The sequence below is a fragment of the Sorex fumeus genome, unplaced genomic scaffold (assembly GCF_029834395.1).
Source record: "Sorex fumeus unplaced genomic scaffold, SorFum_2.1 ptg000026l, whole genome shotgun sequence".
NCBI classification, from domain to species: domain Eukaryota; kingdom Metazoa; phylum Chordata; class Mammalia; order Eulipotyphla; family Soricidae; genus Sorex; species Sorex fumeus.
The window spans coordinates 5,000,284-5,018,072 of NW_026606083.1; the positions used below are offsets into that span (position 1 = coordinate 5,000,284).

The 17,789-nt window shown below is 49.3% G+C and overlaps 1 protein-coding gene across 1 annotated transcript; it reads right to left on the minus strand.

The window, feature by feature from the left end:
- Positions 1–6,996: 6,996 nt before the first annotated feature.
- On the minus strand, positions 6,997–7,458 carry THRSP (thyroid hormone responsive). The gene has a single exon (XM_056114732.1). The coding sequence runs from the start codon at positions 7,439–7,441 to the stop codon at positions 7,016–7,018; it is 426 nt and encodes a 141-aa protein (XP_055970707.1). The 5' UTR covers positions 7,442–7,458; the 3' UTR covers positions 6,997–7,015.
- Between the last annotated feature and the right edge of the window lie 10,331 nt (positions 7,459–17,789).

The window sequence follows — 17,789 nt, forward strand, 5'->3', positions numbered from 1 at the left end:
GATGGTAGATTTTAATATGGGGTTTACAGGGCAGAAGGGATAGTGCAATGGGTAACAAGCTCACTTTGCACATGGCCAGCCCTAGTTCAATCCCCGGCACCCCATATGGTCCCCTGAGCCTGCTAAGAGTGATCCCTGAGACCACCAGGTGTGGCCCCAAAACGGGGGTGGGGGGAATAATAAAATTTTAAATACATAAAGTGGCGTTTAATTGGAGATTGAGATGGCAGACAAAAGCCTGGTGCCACCTGCAGCTGAGACAGGTGTGCAGAGCACAGCCCTGTGCTGTGTTTGCTGGGCTCCCGAGAGTCTGGTCAACCGAAGCAGTATCCACATAAGACATCAGACCCACCTGTGACTACAAGACCTAACTTAGATGATGCATTGCCTTAATTGGAAAGGGTTGGTCTCTCCGGTTTGTACAAGACAAATACAAAGTATACCAGTTAGCACAAGGTTTTGTGAATCATCTGAATAATTTTAGTATGATTTGCTGTAGTGGAAAATCATTAGTGAGTTTTAAATGGGACTGACAGGGCTGGGGAAATAGTACAGGGGGGAAGGCTCTTGACTTGCATGTGGCCAGCCTGAGTTTGATGCCAGGCACCACATATGAATGACAGAGCCATTAGAAGCCCTAAGCATTACCAGGTGTGGACACAAGAAGAAAGGGAAAGGGCCTGACTTGGTTTGGATTGTATTTCTGAGTTTCTCTCTGTCCTGCTGTAGAGGGAAATTAAGAAGGATTTAGGACTAAAAGGAGATTTAATCCTGCCTCAGGTTTTCACTTGAAACTTTCTGTGGCAGTGCCAGGGGTTAGAGGTTAGACCATTGCATGTCAGGCCACTCTCCCTGAGACTGATCCCTTGTTGTTGTCATGGGAAGGACACACTCTGCGGGGCTCAGGGTTACTCCTGGCTCTGCACTCAGGAGTCACTCCAGATGGTACTAGGGAACCATATGGGATGTTGGGGATTGAACTCAGGTTGGCCCCATACAAGGCAAACGCCCTACCCGCTGTGCTATCGCTCTGGACCCCTGACCCCTTTGTTCCTTGGTGTGTCTTCCTGGAGGAAGATGTCATAATCACATATAGTACCTTCAGTGGAACTTGATAAAAATTTAGAAGTGAAAGAAGCCATTAGAAGTAAAGAAAAGGGCCCAGCAGGCTGGATATAGGTTTTACTCACGGGAGACCTCAGGAGTGAACCTGAAGCACAAGCCAGAGTAGCCCCCAGAGCACTATGGTGTGACTCAAAAACAAAGCAGAGGGACTGATGAGGTCAAGTGCAGAACACAGGCCTCCCACATGCAGCAACACTCTGGCTTTAAACCCAAGGATACACAGTAGCTGAGTGACTCAGGAGGGAAGATCCTTCCCTGATGAATGGTGGTTCTTCATAGCTGATTGAAACCAAATGCTTGTGGGGCCAGAGAGATAGCAGTGGGTAGGGCGTTTGCCTCGCAGGCGGCTGACCCGAGTTTGAACTCCAGCATTCCACCCCAATCTCCACCAGGAGTAATCCCTGAGAATCAATGGGTGTGGTCCCAAAACACCACTCCCACCTCCACCCCCCCAGAAAAGCCCAAACGTTTGTCTAAAAAATGTATTTTCGGGGCTGGAGAGGTAGCACAGCGGGTAGGGCATTTGACTTGCACTCAGCCTACCCAGGTTTGAGTCTTAGCATCCCATATGGTCCCCCGAGCACCGTCAGGAGTGATTCCTGAGTGCACGAGCCAGGAGTAACCCTGGGCATCACCGGGTGAGACCCCCCCCAAAAAAAAACGCATCAAATTGTTTTGGTGCCACAATCAGTGGTAGGCGGGTTGGGGGGGATCTTGCAGAATCTTGATGGAACCAGGATTCTGTGTGTAAAGCATACACTCAGATTGACCCTCCAACCCGAGATTTTAGAATCAGATTCAGAGATTAATTAACCTGTTTCCTTGCTTATGTTTGATTTCAAATGTTTCGACAGTATAGATATAAACATGGTTTTTGTTTTTGTTTTTGTTTTTTTTGCATAATCAGCTGGGTTCCACCTTAAATTTTTTGAGTACTACTTGAAATATCTTGAGCAAGGGCCTGAGAGATAATAAGGATATGTACAAATACAGGGTATTATTTTACTGTTTTTATTGCTACTGCAGTAAGCAGATAGATACATGGTTCATCCTGCCTCATCTTCGGTCAACAGGAAGAAGACTGCAGTCAACTGGGGGACGGGCCATCTGAGCAAGGATTAGAGCAGACAGTGCTGGCAGGCGGAGAGGGCAGCCCTTCAGGGTAGCTCACAGGGCTCAGGGGTGCAGCCCGTCAGCATAGCTCACACGCAGGGCTTAGGACTCGTCCTCTTGTCAGATTTGCGCAACTTTGAGTTCTCTATGAAAAAGCGCCAATCCAATGGGGTAAGTGACCTATCCAGGATGACACGCAGTGAATGCAGTGCCAAGGAGGGTCAGGAGTGAAAATGACCGGGTGGAGGCGCTTTGCCCATCACGCCCATCTGTCCTTCACGAGGGCCCACCCAGGTGGGTCAGAGGAGCATGGGAATCAAGCATCACGACAGGACCTGAAAGGTGACTCAGAATCAGGCGTTGCAGGAGGACCCAAAGGGCCCAGTGATGAGTCTGCAGGTTGCTGTTGTGAGGGAAGGAAGGGAGCTGCCCAGCAGCTGACTGCTTCCTCTTCAGCCACGGACCCAGATTCTGGTCTTGGGGTTCGGAAGGTGCCCCAAGCCCTGCCTGCTCCAGCCTGTGAAGTCATCTGTGGGTAAGCACAGAGAGGCCGAGTCAGCGCTCACCTGGCGAAGGGGCCACTCAAGGGCCACTTAGGCAAGTTTGCAGAGCAGAAGGACCTGCAGGTCCTGAGAGCTGCAGTCACCTGGACGTTTCGTGCAGAGAGGTGACATGAGGTGTTGAGGGCCCCGCAGAAGCCAGTGACAGGCTCGGGTGAGCAGGGAAGAGCCGGAGTGGACTCTGTGCTTGCTGGAGGCCCAGGTTCGATCCCTGGTACCTTAGGAGACCTTGAGCACTAGGGGACAGCTTCCCCAAGCGCAGCTATGTGTACTCCCAAGAGGAAAATAATGGCAGTTTTTAAACTTTGATTTTGGACCATACCTGGTCGTGCCCAGGGCTTATTCTTGACTCTGTGCTCAGGGACCACTCCTGGTGAGCTCAGGGGGTGGAACCCAGGCTGACTGTGTGCCAAGCAAGTGCCATCCCTGCTATCTCTGGCTCTCAGAGGTTTTTGGCTTTTTTTTTTTTTTGGTGGGGGGGGGTAGAGTGAGGAGGGAGGGGTTTTTTTTAAGCTTTTTTTTTTTTTTTTGCTTTTTGGGTCCTGGCTCATGCACTCAGGAATTACTCCTGGCGGTGCTTGGGGGACCATATGGGATTCTGGGAATCGAACCCCGGTAGGTCGCCGCCACGTGCAAGGCGAATGCCCTACCCACTGTGCTATCACTCCAGCCCCACCCCTTTAAGTATCTTTTTAAGGCAAATGAGTGATGACCGTTGAACAACACTGTAAATGTAAAAAAATGCCACCAAATTGTACATTTGAAAATGTTTAAAGTAGGGGCTGGGAGCAATAGCACAGCAGGTAGGGCATTTGCCTTGCAAGCGGCCAACCCGGGTTCAATTCCCAGCATCCCATATGATCCCCTGAGCACTGCCAGGGGTGATTTCTGAGTGCAGTAACCTCTGTGCACCGCCTCTGGGTGTGAGCCAAAAAAGAAAAGAAAAAGTTTAAAGTAGCACACTTTCTGTGTTATGTTTTACAGCATGATAAAAAAAAAATTAAACAGTGTCCAGATTGAGTGGTAGAAGAAACAATAAACTTACACATATTTGGTCACCTGGTTTCTACCAAGGATATTTAGTGGAGAAAGAATAGTCTTTTAACAAATGGTCCTGGAGGGGCGGGGGCGAGGGGGTTAGAGAGGTAGTACAGGGCTAAGGTGCTCGCCTTGCAGGCAGCTCTAGTTGTTACCCTGGCGTAGTGTATGGTCCTGAGCAATGCAGGAGTGGGGAGTATAGTGTTCAGACTGCTTGAATGTGCTGGAACACTGGTGTAGAATTACTGCTCTGAAGTCCAGAGAGAGCTGGGGAGGCACTTGCCTGGCTGACCTGGAGTCATCCCTGAGAGTAGAATCAGGAATGATCCCTGAGAACCGTCAGGGGTGGCTCAAAATTTAAAAAAAAAAAATTGCTACTTCTGACTTTGACGCAGTCTGGCTGGTCAAGGAATGAGGTTTCTCTGAAATCCGCAATACCCGATTTCCAGCTCTGACTGAGGATTGGAGGAAAGGCTTCAGGGTGAATTCAGCCAGGATCACATCTGGACTCTGTATCTCCTGAGTCACTCCTCTCATTCCACTCTCCCGCTCTCCAGGTTTGGGTTGGGCTGGGTTTTCATTTGGGGGCCATGTGCGGCAGTACTCGGAGGCGGCTTCAGTTTTGCGGTGCTGGGGATGGGGCCCAGCCTGTGCTTAGCCCTTGATGCCGTTTTCCCTGTCCCAAGGCTCCAGTTCTTTCATGCGTGTTTGGGTTTTTGGTCTTTTGGTTTCTGGGCCACACCTGACGATGATCAAGAGTTAGTCCTGGCTCTGCACTTAAAAATCATTCCTGGAGGTGCTTGGGGCCATATCGGATGCCACGGGTAGAATCCAGGTTGGTGGCATGCAAGGCAAATGCCCTCCCTGCTGTACTAGTGCACCAGCCCCAAGTTCTTTAATCTATAAAAGGTGAGGATAATTTTGTTAAGAGAATGACAGGCAGATGTGTGTGTGTCTGTGTGTATGTGTTCTGTATGTGTTTCTCTGTGTGTCTGTGTATATGTCTATGTGCGTGTGGCTGTGTGTTGGGAGGGTGGGTTTATGTGTGTGTGTGTGTGTCTGTGTCTGTGTGTATGTATATGTCTGTGTGTCTGTGTCTCAGTGTGTGTGTATTTGAGACCAAGGATAGAATCCAGGGACTCATACAAGAGGAAACCACTAGACCGCTGAGTCACTTCTCTAGTCCTTACGCGAGTAATTTGATTTCTTTTTTCTCTAGGGAATGGGGTGTCCCAGGCCATGCTGGGGTGCTGGGGACAGGACCCTCCAGAGAACAGTGCTGCACGGCTTCATGCTCAGATGAAGTGACTCGTGGCTGCTTTAGTTCAGTTGAAGGACTCCAGGCCACATGGGTACTGCTCAGGGGACCACGTGATTCCAGAACTCCAGCTCAGGCTCACTGAAGGCCAGGCACCCACTCAGCATCTCCCTGGCCAAGCAAGGGACCCTAAACAGTTGAACAATTCTGGTGCCTGTTGTGATTCTTAAAAATCACAAAGCCCAGAGAAGGTGAAGTGAGTGCTGAGTGCTGTTGCAAGAATCTCTGCGCAGGGGCTGGAGCAGAGCACAGTGGGTAGGGCATTTGCCTTGCATGCAGCCAACCCAAGTTCAATTCCCAGCATCCCATATGGTCCCCTGAGCACCACCAGGAGAAATTCTGAGTACATGAGCCAGGAGTAACACCTGAGCATCTCCGGGTGTGACCCAAAAAGAAAAAAAATCTGCGCAGACCTGGAGGGCTGGAGGGAAGAGGGCTAAGGGTTTGACCAAGAAAACAGCCCCCACCCCACCCCTGGCCCGGTCATTCAGGGGGAGCCTACGGCAGAGCTGAGCATGATGTGACGGGGTCTTTGGTCTCCTTCCCAGTAGGGAGCATGGGGTGAGTCACTGCTCTAGCTGTAGCATCCATAGGAGTGAAGGAGATGAAAGTTCTTCGGGTGCCCAAGGGTGCAGCAACTGTTCACTGATATAATTAAAGTTCTCTTGTGGCCATTAAGTTATAAGGAATAAAGTGGACTATGTGGCTATCCCTGTGAATCATGTGCTTCAGACAGAGTTAAGTGTGATATGATGTATATTATCTTTGGGCTGGAGCTATAGCACAGCAGGTAGGATGTTTACCTTGCATGCAGTCAACCTGGGTACAATTCTTCCATTCCTCTCGGAGAGTCCGACAAGCTACTGAGAGTATCCCGCCTGCAAGGCAGGACTTGGCAAGCTACCCGTGGCATATTCGATATGCCAAAAACAGTAACAACAACAAAACACACACATACACACACACACAAAAAAAAAACAGTAACAAGTCTCACAATGGAGACGTTACTGGTGCCCACTTGAGCAAATGGATGAACAATGGGAAGACAGTGCTACACTGCTATATATTATCCTTACAAAAGAACCTGCTCTGTAAAAAAGTTTCTTCGAGAGCCAGAGAGATAGTACAGAACTTAGGGCACTTGTCCTGCTTATGGACAACCCAACCCCAGAGGCCACCAGGAATAAACCCTGAGCACCACCAGGTGTGGACCAGAATTCTGTCCTTCAGTCGCACGGGGACTATTTTGAGATCCCCAAGGATATGACTGGTGACCAAGGAAGCTGGTGTGGGGGGCGGGGCTAGCTGGTGGCGCGGTGCAAACTGGCAGACGTTGTGACTGAGCGTGCCTGCCCCAGTCAGGAGCCAGTCCATCTCCCTTCTGCCCCTCCCCTACTACCAGTGGAGGGCCTCTCTGGCCACCCACACCTCCCTGGCTCCTCGCTTGCATCCTGACTAGCCTCGGACAAGGCCCCCTGACTACCCACCCTGCCTACTGCTGGCCCAGGGTGCTTTAATCCTTCTCACAGGAACTCGCAGGATCAGAGGACCCCATGAGATGGCATCACAGTCAAGTGATCATGTGTCTCTCTGAGTCTGAACCACCGGGACTTGTATCAGATTCCTTCTGCTTCATGGGCCATACCCAGCACTCTAGGATGGAGTTCTGGGGCACTGTGGGGTGGGCCACACATGGAGTCCCCCGGGAGCACCCAGAGCTCCTTCCTCCCTGGTGTGTGGCGGTTGCTCTCTAAATCTAAGGATGCGAGCCTGGCCTGAGCCCCACAGGAGCAAGAGCTGGCCTTCCCTGCACCCAGCCCCAGCCATTCCCTCCAGGGGCCCTTTACCTGCCAGGGCCGGCCTAAGCAGCCTGCCCCATCAGTTCCTGGTATTTCCGTGTCACCTCCTCGGCCTTCAGGGTGAGGCTGGTGAGGATGTGGTGGAGGCTGGAGAAGTGCAGGTGGAACTGGGCTTCCAAGTCCAGGGGCTCCTGGACCCTCTCATCCTCTCGGGCGCCCTCCGCAGGCGCAGTTACCCTTGCAGTCTCCCAGGCTGTTCGCCCAGCCACCCTGGCCTGCCATTCCTCCCGGGGCAGCAGCCCATGGTCCACATCCACGCGGATGGCCTTGAGCATCAGGTAGCAGGGGTAGAGGTCGGGCGGGCCCGCCGGGTCCTGCAGCAGGCTGGGCATCATCACCACCTGCTCCATGTCCCGCACCACAGCCGCGTACCTGTCCATGACGGTCAGGAGGCAGTTCTTAGGGTAGCGCTTGGCGAGCACCTGCATGGCTGTGACTCCTGCGCCCGGACTGCCCAGGAACTGCCGGTGTGGCTCAAGGCTGCCAGTTTATGCTCGGAGCCAACGGCACGCTGGCAGGGGCACGCAGCCTCACGCTCGGCCAATCCTGGGCTCGGGGCCTGGCGCCGGGATCAGGTGATCTCTGCCCAGTGTGGTCTGTGTGCCCAGGGCCTGTCACAGCCCTCTGGGCAGGACGGGCAGCATTGCTCACTCAGCCCTCGCCAGCTCAAAGAGCCAGTGAGAAGGAAATTTCTCCTTTGGCACTGGGTGAACTTGATCCCCAGGCAGAAATGAAGTCCAACAGGTCATCCAAGTTTGTCCCCAGGGCCTCACCCTGGGGCCCAGATGCAGTGGATTGGGGGTGGAGGTCAGCCGTGATGTAGAGGGGACTGGGCAAAGAGCCTGAGTGGAGCCAGCATCCTGTTTGCTGAGCTGTGTGTGTGTGTGTGTGTGTGTGTGAGAGAGAGAGAGAGAGAGAGAGAGAGAGAGAGAGAGAGTGCTTTGCGTGTGGTTGTAGTTGTGGGACTAGACCTGTGTGTGTTTAGTTGTGGCACAGGGAATCAGATATGCTGTGTGTGTGAGGGTGTGTGGTGTGGTGTGTGTGTGTGTGTGAGAGAGAGAGAGAGAGAGAGAGAGAAAGAGAGAGAGAGAGAGAGAGTGACTGTTGGGAGTGCCTGCTTCTCGGTCTATACTGAAGGGCTATGTAATTTCATTTTCATTGCCACCTATGATGAATCTATGCATCTATGTGTGTGGTGAGTGTGAGTGTGGTTATGGTTTGTGGTTATGATTTGGGGAATTTAATTGGGGGATGGGGTGGGAGGGGGGCGTGCTCAAGGGATCAAACCCAGGTCTTCACATCTACAAGAGAAGTGCTCTGCCTCAAGCCACCCCCCTGGCCAAAAAGATAAGGATTTTCATGTCCTTCTCTCCCAGAACTGAGTTTTATAGTCTCTGGGTCTTGGCCGTTGATGGGATTACACGTTGCCAGGGGCCCAGCTGTTGGGTGTGACCCCTGCCTACTGGAATATAGTGGATCTGGGTGGAGGATGCTCAGCCCTGATTCGAGCTGGCTTGGAGATCTCAGCCCTGGACCCGCAAGCCTTTGTTCCTCTGCCGGTACCTTTATGCGTGTGGAGAGTGGTCTCAGCATGGTGGTGGCTGATTCTGGAGGTCTTCAGCTGCCGGAGCTCTGCTCGGAGTGGGGAGGGAAACTCAACCCACCCCACTCTAAGGGGCTCCGGTGAGGACAGACAGGCGTGGAGGCAGGAGACTTTGGGGCTGAGATCTCCAAGCCTGCTCGGATTGGGGCTGAGCATCCTCCACCCAGATCCTCTATCTTCCAGTAGGCAGGTGTCACACCCAACAACTGGCCCCCTGGCGCAGTGTAATCCCATCAATGGCCAAGACCCAGAGACTATAAAACCCAGCTCCTGGAAGCGACATCTTATTATTTCATTCTTACTTTGGACAACCTGGCAGGCTACCGAACGTTACTTGCCCACATGGCAGAGTCTGGCAAACTCCCCGTGGCGTACCCAATATGCCAAATACCAGTAACAATGATGGGTCTCATTCTCCTAACCCTGAAAGAGCCTTGAATATGGCACTTTTTACAATCTCAGGGCTAGGATGAAGGAGACCTTACTGGGGCCTGCTTGAGGCAATCGACGAACAACAGGATGATCGTGATCGTGATCTCTCCCAGAAGGGAGCACAACATGACACTTTCCATAACCATGCCACCAGACCCCGTGCCAGGCTGTTCCATTCTGGGCGCCCCAGAAGGGTGCAGATGAGACCCCAACCCGTCCCAAGGAATTCAGCCCTGGCAGCCAACAACCTCCACAACTCAGCTGCTGCCACGCTCATGGCCACTCCCCACACACTCGGACTGAGCCTCACCCACAAGTGAATCTTTTCCTGGACACTTCATAGGACACACCCTACCCATATTCCAAGAATACCGCACTACTTTTGATAGGATTCAAAGTAGAAGACAGCCAACCTTAGAGCCAAATATTATATTATTTTGGTTCTGCTTTGGGAAAGGGATTGGGGTACAGGATGGAAACAACCCAAATGGGAGGGTGTATGGTGGTGGGATTGGTGTTTGAAAATTAAATGTAATCAAATATTTTGAACTACTTTATAAAAATTAAATTTTTTTAAGAAGAAGATAAGTATTTGGAGCTGAAGCGATAGTACAGTGGGTAAAGTGCTTGTTTTGCATGCAGCCAACCTGTATTCAATCCCCAGCATCCCATATGATCCCCTGATCACGACTGGGAGTAATTCCTGAGTACAGAGCCAGGAGTCAGCCCTGAGAATTGCCTGGTGATACTCCCAAGAGTGTAGAATTCACACAGCTTCTGAAACTGTGCTTTGTAGTTTATAAAGCATTTTTTTTCTTTTTGCGGGGTGGTTGGGGACATCCAGTGTGCTCAGGGGTTTCTCCTGGCTGTCCCAGGGTCATATCTGGTGGGGTTCAGGAGACTGGTCTGCTGGGTGCAAGGCAAGTGGCCCCGAAACCTAAATTAATTAATTAAAAATTCCTATTTTGGGGCTAGGAAGCTAGTGAGAGTTTAGGGTGCTGCCTTGCACCTGTTTGATCTAGTTCAATCCCAGCACTGCATGCTCATCCCCCACACCACCCCCAAGGTCCCCATATGGCAGGGTCTGAGCAGCGGTGACTACATCCTTGGGCCAGAGCACTAATATCTAGCAAAGCTCAGTATCTCTGGGGGTGACCCTCAGCCCCTGATCACTGCATGGGAGGCCTCCCAGATAAAGTGAATACCACAAATGAAACCCCTGCTTGTCTGGAGGAAACAGAACCCCCCTCCCTGGGGCTCCTGAGTGTGGTGTGTGAAGGGCCCAGGCTGCAGCCACATCTGCAGTCCTGAGCTGTCACTGTTAAATGGGCAGAAACTGAAGCTAAGGAAACTGCTTAAAGCTGGACAGTGCAGACTGTAAGCTGCACCCACTGTCCATTCCCCTGCTGCACATAGGGTCTCCTGATCCACCAGGACAACCCTAGAACAGAGCTAGGAGTGACCTGTGAATTCTGCTGGCTATTCTATCATCCCGCAAAAAGAGAAAAAAGAAAATGCATTATAGCTGTATAATCTCCGTGCAGCTAGGGAAGACCCCAGCGGCTCTCCCTCTCACCGCCCAGGTTCGGTGGACTCAGGCCGCTCGCCCACCCGGAGCAGCCCGTGCCATGGGTCATATGAAGGAGCAAATAAGGGCCAAGCCAGGTAGGATCAGTTGCCGTTTGTTCAATTCCCCATGCGCCTGTCCCAGTCTCACTAAGCCCCCCATTCTAGTCTCACACTGCCCCTCATTCCTGTCTCCTCCTGTCTTTCCCACTCATCTCTCTGCACTCCCTCTCACAGTCACGTCTCTCTCTCTCTCTCTCTCTCTCTCTCTCTCTCTCTCTCTCTCCATGCGCCTGCTCCTGCATTCTTCCCCTACATTCTTCTCCCTCTGTCCTCCTTGCTAGTCTCTCCACGCTCCACCTTGTTGCCCCAGTCTGTCTGTCTTATCTCTCCCCAACTCCCTTTAAGAAAGAAATCAACATCCCTTTGATCATGGGCAAAATACCACTTAAGGCGTTTTTCTCCTTTCCTTAGTCCAATAACTTAATTAACATCTTAATTAACATCTTAATTCTACTTATTTATATTATTTTGTATGGAAAAACTAAGAGATACATTGAGGCTTGTAGGGTGGCTCCCTGGGGACATCTCACCAGTCTCAGACTACAGTGCTCAGGCCAGATTAATCTTTTCTAACCCCAGCAGGGTCCAAATCTAGTTATTTCTTTTTGGATCATGACAGCATTTGTCCATGACCAAGCTCTTAACTTATAGTTAAGTATTATGGCACTTTAGCCAGGCCTATTTTGATGACAGGGTAGCTCACAACTTGCCCTGGGTCCATCCAGTCCCTCGATGGGACCCTGCTTTTGGGGTGCTAGGAAGTAAGGTGAGTTGAGGCTTAGGTCTTGAGAACAGATGTCCAGGAGGTATATTATCTGGAGTCAATTAACTCCCATGTTACAAAAGCATAGCATTAACTGTTTCCTTGTGTCCATACAAAAAGGACATTGCTCTGAATTAACTATGCAAAGAACTAAAGGAAAAGAGAAAAAACAATACTTACATGTCAACAGAGCAAAAAGAAAGAAGTTACAAATAAACACAGAGGAATAGAAGCACTATGGTGGGAGTTACCCAATAAACCTAAGCTCCCTGTGGCAAGGACAAACCAATGTTATCCTACAATAAGGCACAAAGCACAGTTCCTGGCTTTGGGTCCTGCACTCGGGGCTCTACCACAGGGACCCACGCAGTCCCTGGGCTGGGACTCTCCCCTCACTGTTACCATACTTTCAGAAACCATGACTCACTGCCCCAGCCTTTGGTCCACAGTCTGGGAGATAAGGTCTCACTGGGCATAACTACGTTGCTGGCAAAGCTGCTATATTTATCTCTGATTTTTAAGTGGAGGCCCAGGGAGAGCTCAGAGTTGCACGGTGAATTAGTGACCAAGTTGAGCAAAGAACAGGACCTGCTGATTTCTGCTCCAGGTGCCTGCAGGGATCTGTGAGGACATAGCCCCAGAGGGAGAGTGTGCTGGGGGCAAGTCTGCCTCCACTGGACACCCTCACCCTCAGGGCACCTCCAACACCTCTGCTGCTCCCTCCTGCTGCCACCACATCACAGCAGCCCCTGGCCTGCTCTGGCGCCTGCCTATGACTGCACTAGACTGGGAGGCTCAGGGAGAAGCATGTCTGGCTCCAGCTCCACACTGCCAGACTAGGCACTGGGGAGCCCTGAGCATCACAAGGTAAATGCTGGGTAAATACTGGGTTTCGTGATCTTTTAAGAGCAACCACGTTTTAAAATGTGATCAAAGAGACAGTCTAGCGGCTAGGGCACTCGCCTTGCATATGGCCGACCCAAGTTCAATCCCCAGCATCCCATGGGGTCCACCAATCACCACCAGGAGTAATTCCTCAGTACAGAGCCAGGAGTAACCCCTGAGTGGCCGGAGCTATAGTACAAAGGGTAGAGACCTTGCCTTGCATACAGCTGACTGGGCTGGATCCCTAGCACCCCATATGTCCCCCAAGCTTGCCAGGAATAAATCTTGAGCACAGAGCCAGGGCTAATCTCTGAGCATTGCCAAGCTGTGGTCCAAACACCTACAAAATATTTTAAATGAATAAATATGTGATCTAGGAAATTCCCACCCTTTGCGTCACTCAGTCCCCATATGCCGCAGGCGAGGACATGTGCGCACAAGGAGCCTGGGGGAAGTGGTCTCAGAGAGGGGGTGACCTTGGTCAGGTGACCTGGCTGGTGTCAGCCTTGCCCCTGGGTGAGAGAGCAGCAGGCCCAGTTCAGGTGGTGAGTCTGCTGCCAAGTGCCCAGCTTCCACTTTCACCCTTCCTGCAGCACAGCTCCTACCCGCTCGCTCCCACTCTCTGTCTCTCCGAATCCCATTTCTCAAGACTGGCCCAGGTCTCCAGGCCACATATTCTGACTGACTGAACACGAACATGATGTCATTTCTGTGGGGGTTGGGGCTATTTTCAGGATTTGGGTTTGGGTTTGGGTTTTGGAGTAAGTGCTCAGGGCTTACTCCTGACTGCACTCAGGGATCATTCACAGCAGGTTTCAGGAACCCTCTGCAGTGGTGGGGATGGAATCAAGGTCAGTTGTGTGCAAGGCAAGTACCAGAACTCCTGGACTATGTCTCTGGAACCCTCATATACCGTGTTTAGGGCAGAACTTCTCTTTGAGGACAAGAGAATGGTGAGCTGTCCACATTCTCAGGAGAGGAAGTGGAGTTGGGGGAGAAAGTGATTAACTTGAAACTGCACAGTGTTAGATCTTAGGCCAGGAGAAGGGTGATGAGTCAGAGTATTAGCCCCAGGTCACTGTTGTTGTGGTTTGTTGTTGTTATTTTATTTTCCTCTTACACTTTATATAGACACTACGGTTTACAAAGTTGTTCATGATGATTCATTGCAGACATTTATTATTTCAACACCAATCCCACTGCCAGTGTACCTTCCCTCCACCATTATTTCCTATTTTCCCAAACACCCCTTAAGCCTTCCCCATAGAAGGTCATCTGTAATTTATATTATATTGTTTGTTACAAATAATTTGCTAAAAGAATGATCAAAATATTTCCTTACAATACTATGAAGCTGTTAGAAAAGATAAAGTCATGGAATTGGCATCTAGGTGGATCAACATGGAAAGTATCATGTTAAATGAAATGAGTCAGAGAGGGACAGACAGAAGAATTGCACTCATTTGTGGAATATGAAGTAACAGAACGGGCGACTAACACCCAAGAATAGTAGAAACAGGTAGTAATAAGAATAGTAGAAATAAGTACCAGGAGGATTACTCCACAGCTTAGAAGCCAGCCTCACATGCAGCTCAGATAGAGAAGGGACCACCAAGTAAAGGGAGCTAGGAGGGCCCACTCAGGATGGGAGATGCGGGCTGAAAGTAGACTATAGACAAAACATGATGGCCACTAAGTAACTCTATTGTAAACCACAACACCCAAAAGGAGAGAGAGAGCAAAAGGGAATGCTCTGCCACAGAGACGGGGTGGGGTGGAGGGGATAAGGTGGGGGTGGTGGAAAGGATTCTGGGACCTTTGGTGGTGAAAAATGGGCACTGGTGGAGGAATGGGTACTCTATCATTGTATGACTGAAATGCAAGCACAAAAGTTTGCAAGTCTGTAACTACCTCACGGTGATTCACTAATTAAAAATTTTTTAAAAATTTTAAATTAAAAAAAATATTTCCTTAGAAGAAAATGTGTGAAGATTGTTGTATCTCACTGTGGAGTCATTAAACCCTTGTATAAAAGGTCACTAACATGTTGATATAGGTTAAGTTTTGTGTGTTTATATTTTGTTAATCAAGATTGGTGCCTTCCACATTACATCTCATCCAATCTGGTGTGCTACTCCTGGTTTATCAGGGTTGTGGAGTTTGAGATGTTGTGTGGCCATGAATGAAGCTACATGCTCCAGGAAGTCCAAAATTTATAAGGGGGGTGATACAGCTGAAGTTAAATTTTCTTTTCTTTTCTTTTCTTTTTTTAATTTTTATTAGTGAAACACCATGAGGTACAGTTGTAGATTTACAAATTTTTGTGCTTGGGTTTTGATTATACAATGATCAAATACCCATCCCTCCACCAGTGCCCATTTTCCACCACCATAGATCCCAGTATCCCTCCCACACCCATCCCCCCCATCCCACCCTACCTCTGTGGCAGGGCATTCCCTTTTGTTCTCTCTCTCCTTTTGGGTGTTGTGGTCTGCAAAAGAGGCATTGAGTGGCAATCATGTTCAGTCCATAGTCTACTTTCAACATGTATCTCCCCTCCTGGGAGGATCCTCCAAACACCCTTTATTTGGTGCTCCCTTCTCTATCTGAGCTGCCCTTTCCCCTAGAATGCCCGGCTGGCCTCTAAGCTATGGAGTAATCCTCCTGGTACTGATCTCGGCTATTCTTGGGTATTAATCTCCTATTTTTGTTACTTTATATCCCCCAGATGAATGCAATCTTTCTATGTCTATCCCTCTCTTTCTGACTCATTTCGCTTAGCATGATACTTTCCATGTAGTACCACTTGTATGAAAATTTCATGACTTCATCTTTTCTAACAGCTACATAGTACTCCATTGTGTAGATGTACCAGAGTTTCTTTAACCAGTTCTCTGTTCTTGGGCACTCAGGTTTTTTCCAGATTCTGGCTATTGTAAAGAGTGCTGCAATGAACAAACAAGTGCAGATGTCACTTCGACTATACATTTTTGCCTCTCTGGGATATATTCCCAGGAGTGGTATTGCTGGGTCAAATGGGAGCTCAATTTCTAATTTTTTGAGAATCGTCCGTACTGTTTTCCAAAAGGGCTGAACCAGTCAGCATTCCCACCAAGAGTGAAGGAGTGTCCCTTTCTTGCCACATCCGCGCCAGCATTGGTTGCTTTTGTTCTTTTTTATTTTTTTATAATTTATTTCTTTATTGAATCACTGTGGGAAAAGTTGCAGAGCTTTCGGGTTTAGGTCTCAGTCATGTAAATATCAAACACATTTCCCTTTACCAATACTTATTTTTAACCACGAACCCCAATAGAACCCCACCTCCCACCCCTCCCAATTCCTGTGAGGCAGATGAGTTCTAGTTAATACTCTATCTACTTTGACTAGATACATTGTTTCGATAGAAGATGCACAATTATTGTTTAGAGTTTACGACCCCCCCAATCAGACATGCTAAAACAGCATTGTGAAATGATTTGCTTTCTACAGCTGGGATTAAGAATAAAATGATGTCGCGTGGCCGCAATAGCGGCCGCGCAGTTTTGGATTTCTGCTATTTTACTTATTAACCCTGGAAGTATTTCTATTAAAAGTTAGATAGTTAAGAGATTGGTTTCTGTGCTCTGGAGTCGTGGCCGTGCCAGAGAGCCGCTCGTGGGGGGGCAGCTGGTGACCTCGGTCGGGCGTGAAGGACGGCCCACAATGCCCCCCTTCCCATGAGGTCCCTGCCGCCCCCACCCCCGTGTCAAACCTGCTGTCCACAAGGCTCCCGTGCGGCCGCCATCTTTTTTTCCAGAGAGGATTGGGCGAATGGAGCAACACCCTTTCCCCTCCGGGGATGCTGGTGCGGTTTAACACATAGTCCATTCGCTTTTCTGCTCCAAGCGGGTGGCTTTCTGTGCTAAGTCATTGTGCTTCGGGGGCCGTGGCCGTGCCGGAGAGCCGCTCGTGGGGGGCAGCTGGTGACCTCGGTTGGGCGTGAAGGACGGCCCACGATGCCCCCCTTCCCATGAGGTCCCTGCCGCCCCCACCCCCGGCTCAAACCTGCTGTCCACAAGGCTCCCGTGCGGCCGCCATCTTTCTTTCCAGAGAGGATTCTGCTTTTGTTCTTTTTGGATGTGGGCCAGTCTCTGAGGTGTGAGATGGTATCTCATTGTGGTTTTGATCTGCATCTCCCTGATGACTAATGATGTGGAACATTTTCTCATGTGTCTTTTTGCCATTCTGATTTCATCTTTGATGAAGTTTCTGTTCATTTCGTCGCCCCATTTTCTGATAGGGTTGGATGTTTTCTTCTTGTGGAGTTCAACCAGTACTTTGTATATCCTTGATATCAACCCCTTGTCGGATGTGTATTTGGCGAATATCCTTTCCCATTCTGTAGGCTGTCTTTGTATTTTGGTCAATGTTTCTTTGGAGGTGCAGAAGCTTCTTAGTTTAAGATAGTTCCATTTATCTATCTCTGTTTTCACTTGCTCGGCCAGTGGCGTGACATCTTTGAAGATAATATTAGCTTCAATGTCATGGAGGGTTTTGCCAACTTTGTCTTCAATGTACCTTATGGTTTCTGGTCTGATGTTGAGGTCTTTAATCCATAGTACAGTACTTTTGTACATGGTGTTATGCAGAGTTCTGAGCCCATTTTTTTGCATGTAGCCGTCCAGTTTTGCCAGCACAATTTGTTAAAGAGGCTTTCCTTACTCCACTTCACATTTCTTGCACCTTTATCAAAGATTAGATGATCATATGATTGAGTGGAGATGTCAGTGTATTCAACCCTGTTCCATTGGTCTGCAGCTCTGCCTTTGTTCCAGTACCATGCTGTTTTAATTATTACTGCTTTGTAGTAGAGTTTGAAGTTAGGGAGGTTGATTCCTCCCATTTTCTTTTTCCCAAGAATTGCTCTAGCTATTTGTGGGGGCTTATTGTTCCATATAAATTTCAGTAGTGTTTGCTTCATTTCTTTGAAGAATGTCATGGGTATCCTTATAGGGATTGCATTGAATTTGTACAATGCTTTGGGAAGTATTGCCATTTTGACAATGTTAAGTCTCCCGACCCATGAGCAGGGGATATCTTTCCATTTCCTCATGTCCTCTTTTATTTCCTGAAGTAGCATTTTGTAGTTTTCTTTGTACAGGTCCTTTACTTCCTTAGTTAAGCTGATTCCTAGGTACTTGATTTTCTGGGGCACAATTGTGAACGGGAATTTTTTTTCATGTTGCTTTCTTCTCTTGGAGTTAAATTTTTAATTGAATGACAGCTTTGGGGTGTGTGTGTGTGTGTGTGTGTGTGTGTGTGTGTGTGTGTGTGTGTGACTGCCCAGGCTTCTGGAAGCATAGGGAGATGGGGAGAAGTAGCCCATACCAAATTCTATGACAGTCTTGAGATTTTAGTCACAAAACTCGCGTACCTGAGTTTTTCAACTAGTTTTCATCCAGATTCATTTCTAGATGAAGCTCGT

What these genes read in the sequence shown, in the direction of transcription:
- THRSP (XM_056114732.1), bottom strand. Translation starts at nt 7,441, where the DNA reads ATGCAGGTGCTCGCCAAGCGCTACCCTAAGAACTGCCTCCTGACCGTC.